The following is a 5,288-nucleotide window of genomic DNA, read 5'->3' as shown; positions in this document are numbered from 1 at the left end:
TGAATTGATGAACTTGTTTAAAATCGCATAATTAGTTAATTTTGTTGATAGTTTTAAGGATGTCAATTGAATGTCAACCTAACCTAACCTAAAGGATGTCAATTATTGATTAACAAATATTTTATGTAATTAATTTATTTATTATTTTATTTCATCTTATATTTACTATAAGGTTAAACATTTAACACTAAGTGTTCCCTGTTTGGCTATCAACAACCCTATAGAAGAATGTTTTAATTGAAGAACCTTAATGCCTTTTCATTGAAGATTTCAGTATACCAATGTAGTATATATTAATTACTTAAAACAAGAAAAATTGACAAAATTCTAATTTCAATAAAACAATTTAAGGTCGTGTGCGAGTTAAGCTAAGTTGCGTTCTAAATGAGTGAAATTCTAAGTTATGCCGATAATGTAGTGATGGTCGATACATGTTGATAAATGGCTAAATGTGTGCAGTGCAAAAAATCCCAAAAAATCTCCCATTTGGTTTACCATCAACTTAGCCTTACACTCGCTCGTCCTAAGTGTACATGGCTTTGTATGTTTAAATGTGAATCCACGATTAAACTTTAACTCAGTTCTATTCCTGACAAATACAATCTAAAAGACTTATATGGATAATCAAATCATTTAGATATTTCTAAAGACTACTAAACAGCTATTTGGTCAGCCCAAGAATCTACTTTATTTACAATCAAATTTTTTGAATTTGGAAACTTTCACACAATTGTCCCGCTTTCCTTTCAAATGCATTTCTTATCCTTTAAATCTTAATTAATTACTTGACACCTTGTACATATATAATATATGCTAAATTTTTTAGAATGATTAATATGTTTTCGAAAAATCATCTGTTCGTCATTAGTACATCATTTAAATGGAGCTAAACAGACGTTACATACAACTACAATTAGAAATGGATAGCATATCTAGGAACTTAGTCTTTCTGAAAAAGTTTGCAGTTGTCTTTATTACTTGCCATGTATCTAAGCTCGTTAAATGATTTGGATGTCTCTCTGAATACTATTCGCCTCGATGTTATCTTTAGATCTCCCCTTCTTCTTGATTCAATCGGGTTTCACTTTAAGGCTGAATTAACTATACTGCTCGTATGTTTTCTTAGAGTAGACCATATTTCCTCTTTCTGATATCATTTATTATATCAATTTGCTTGGTAATCTCCATAACTCTGGCATTAGTGATTGTACGTGTCGAGAAAATACGTACATATGTACTTTTGAACACATCATAATAATATAAAAAATAATTATAAAGACTTTGTTTGGTAACTGGGTGAATCGAAAGAAACAAAAATATGTAAATGCTCTTTCATAACACTTTTGTCTCTCATAACAATATGGTCAAAATTTTTGCTCACTTCAATTAATGCTTTGTATACGACTTTGTCAGCAACATCCGGAGAGTTTAAAAAGAATTTTGGACGTCTGTTGTTATTATGAATATTTTTTGGCTCTGCCGCCATGATCCTATATCAAAACAAGAGCATTAGGAGTGATATGAGCCTGACTCTACGACTGTGAAGCAGGTTTTATACTGAAATATAGTCATTTTTAAAATTCAAATTCAATTTAAATTCAATTCTTTTATATCTGTTCCTCCATTACATTAGGTCTGTTCGATGAGCTACTCATAGTAAACCTCAAGTAAAACACATTTAAAATTTACAGGATAATACACGAAAATTTGATGATGGAACGCACTTGTGTATACACAGTGTTACTCAAAGTTACTACGAGTAACTTGTGGAACAGACGTTTTATGAGTACAATCATGTTGTGATTTTTGATATTATAAGTATTATTAATATAACATGATTTAGAATATATTCTTTTTGTGCAATCAGATAATGCTCAAAAAATAATAATTTTAAGATAGTAATAATATCAATTAAATATAAATTGAACTTTAATAACTGTGTAACCACCTTTACTATCAATTTAAATTTAAAAAAAACATTATATTCAAAATTTTATATATTCTCAACAATTTCTAAAATTGCAAGCAACTACTGTCATTTAAAATAACAGCAATTCACAATAGTGGTTATTGAGAACCAACACAATACAGTACATCAGCTGTCAAAAGTTTTTATTGGAGCCGCTTATAAAAATTATTGTAAATTAAATTAGAAATATAAATTTATGTTGTAAACTAACAATTTCAACACAATTGCAGTTCGTTTTAGAATAAAGTTGTTATATTATACAATATAAAAAAACAATGACGACTACCACCGAATCTTTGGTTAATAAATTGCAAGAAATATCAATTGATGAATTAGCTGCCAGACACCGCCGAGAAAAAAAAGAGCTACAGGCTAAAATACAAGAAATGAAAAAGTGTGCAAAAAACGATAAAAAGAAACGTAAGGAATTATTGGAAGAAATCACTCGATTGGAAAATCATTTAATACAGCGACAACAGCAGGAGTTGATGCTGTCACAGCAAATATTGCAAGAACAAAATCAAATCCTTTTGCTTAATGAAAATCACAACACTGAAGAGCTCGTGGACAATAAAGAAAATGCAGAAGATGAGGAAAAACCAGAACGTATTTCTAAAGCTCAAAAACGGCGGAATAAAAAAGCAAACGAAGCACGTCAACGAGAAGAGGATATACTTGCTGCCAGCAAAGACGCGAAAAACGAACCCAAAGCGGTGGAGCAACGAAAGTTAGTAGCAAAACTGAAAGAAATGGATTTGATGATTTTTGAAGTGCCATCAGATGGAGACTGCCTATACAATGCCATTCGTCATCAACTTGGTTTGCATGATTTACATGGTTTTACCGTTGATGAACTTCGTGAAGAAACTGCCAAATACATACGTGAAAATAAGGATACACTTATATGCTTCATGACTGACCCACATACCGGAAATCTATTGGACGATGAACAATTCGAACACTACTGTAAGTCTGTGCAAAGCACACCTGCCTGGGGTGGTCATATTGAGTTAAAGGCTCTGTCATCTGTACTTGAAATACCAATCGAAGTTATTCAAGCTGAAGGTTCAAATACGGTACAGGGAAACGAATTCAAAGGTCCAAAGTTAACAATAACTTACCACCGACATATGTATAGTCTAGGCGAACATTATAACTCAACGGTGGCGTTGCTTTTGGAAGAACATACGGATGATGAATAAATACTGCATTTAAAACATATTTAATAAAATTGTTACGAATTTTTAAGGCTCCTAAAATACAAGAACTAAAGTTTTTTATTTTTATGATCCAAAGTGTTCCAATTGGTGTGGACAATGCCAAAAAAAAGTCAAAATTTAATTATAAAAGAAACTTTGTTTCATCAACGTACGTATCCTTAAAATCATTTCATATACTGCTTAAATAAATACGCAAGTTGTAATAAATTCAATTTATGAATAAAAATTCAATTTTTTATAAAATAAAATTTCTCAATTTTAGTTATGATGTGGCGGTGCATCTCCACAGAGCTACATATGCGGCTTTGTAACAAAACTATAGTAATTTATATAAATATACATCATTTTTAAAATGTATTTTTATTTTGTAACAATTTATAGCGGTTGTGTATAATTTTAAATTAACTATAAATAGAATACCTATTTTAACTATATTTTAATATTAAATTTTGTACAATTAGAAATATTAGTTTTTACTCTTAAAATTCATTGTTTTACAATTACAATTTTTAATAGTCATTTACTAAGTTAAATAATATATCTATTTATTTATTAAAAATATGATTGGAAGATTTTAATTATTGTCAAAAATTGCAGATATTGTTGAAATATAATATTTATAGCATTGCATAGATTACTTATATAAAAATGTCTAACTACTTTGCATCAGTGTATTAGGCTATAAGTAAAATTTTAACTTTTAAAAGCATAGATGTTTAAATTATGTGTTTAAGTTAAATTTTTAATCCTTCTTTTTGTTTGGAGTATTTGGTTTCTTTTGTTTTGTGGCGGCATCAGTTTTAGACGGAACTTCGCTTGGCGTACTTGGATAAATGGCGAATAGAGATAATTGTATGGCACTCAGTACAAACAATAAAAGGTTTTGATACTAAAAGAAAACATTATGAATATATGGAAAAAATATATGGTTTTTGTTACTTACCGACATCGCAGTATTTCTAATCGAAATACCGTACAAAGTCCAAGACGCAGCAACCAATGTACCAGTAAATATAATTGGAAATGGCATGCCTTCGGTACTTTTCTTCTCAATTATTTTATTGATTTGCAACAGTGGTGAACCAACTAGCCACACCAAAACTGTGGTTATTATCATACTCAAACGGAATTCAACTTTCGCAGGATCTTCAAAGTTTGTATAAGCTAGAAAACCCATTGTAATGACTGTAGCTATTCCAATTTTCTTCCAAATATCTGTTCTAAACTCCTTGGATGCATACCAGTAAAAAACGAACATGAACACACCATTAAGTACTAAACCAATTAGATTGGTTCGAATCATGTGTATATCATCCATAATAGCACCAAGTTTAAGAGTCAGAATAGTGCTGTATAAAATAAAAGTTAATATATTTAATCATGATTATTTCAATTTGAATCTAAATTAAAAAATTTATTATGATAATATTGTATAATGATATATATTTAGGTCTGGTCAGCGCTACAAATCCACTTGATTAAAAACTAAATTTTCACTTGAAAATTCTCTCACTATTACCCACATTTCTACTCGAAGGTTACTCCCTTATTGCAGGACAAACTACTATTATTATTCATTATTATTATCTTCTTGAAGATTATAAGGAGCTATTCCCATCAGCAACTAAGAAAAATATAAGTTGCTAACATGGGCAGTCATATATATTCATATTCGTATAATGTTGCACAGCATATAGAATTCCTTTCTTACTAGATATTTTATATCGGATTTAATCAGATATTCATGTTTAGCAAGTACTAACACATAATGCTACTAATTTGTAACTGGATTTAAGACCATCAACGGAAGGAAAAAAAGCCAACATTCATTTATTTGTTCCCAGACAAATTCCAAACCGAATAATTTCTAATGCGAAATGCATTCTTGTTCATTTGTAATTAAATTAAAGTTGCATTTTTATTCGGTTGTTTAAATTACAAGTAACAGGTTATTTAGCATATTTCTATTGACGAGCTTAGATTCATAAAAAAAAAATTAATTGCAAAATTAAACGAATAAATTTTAAATTGCGTACTAAAATTTTATGTGCTGTACATGTGAATATGATTTGGTTATAAAATCTAATAAGAACCCTACA

General features: G+C 29.5%; 1 protein-coding gene across 2 annotated transcripts; it reads left to right on the top strand.

The window, feature by feature from the left end:
* Positions 1–2,037: 2,037 nt before the first annotated feature.
* LOC119671811 (deubiquitinase OTUD6B-like) lies at positions 2,038–3,550 on the top strand. 2 transcript variants are annotated; one of them, XR_005251842.1, is made up of 2 exons: positions 2,038–3,337; positions 3,452–3,550. XR_005251842.1 is itself a non-coding variant. In XM_038082608.1 (2 exons), exon 2 carries the CDS (start codon positions 2,245–2,247, stop codon positions 3,169–3,171), a length of 927 nt encoding a protein of 308 aa, XP_037938536.1. In that variant the 5' UTR covers positions 2,038–2,139; positions 2,200–2,244; the 3' UTR covers positions 3,172–3,550. The 2 variants fall into 2 exon arrangements, 1 of the variants encoding a protein (XP_037938536.1); XM_038082608.1 differs by having other exon boundaries at positions 2,038–2,139; positions 2,200–3,550.
* Positions 3,551–5,288: the final 1,738 nt, after the last annotated feature.

Source organism: Teleopsis dalmanni, chromosome 1 (assembly GCF_002237135.1).
Source record: "Teleopsis dalmanni isolate 2A chromosome 1, ASM223713v2, whole genome shotgun sequence".
Lineage (NCBI taxonomy): Eukaryota > Metazoa > Arthropoda > Insecta > Diptera > Diopsidae > Teleopsis > Teleopsis dalmanni.
Note: the sequence above shows the minus strand (reverse complement) of the source record. Positions and strands in the feature narration are given on the sequence as shown.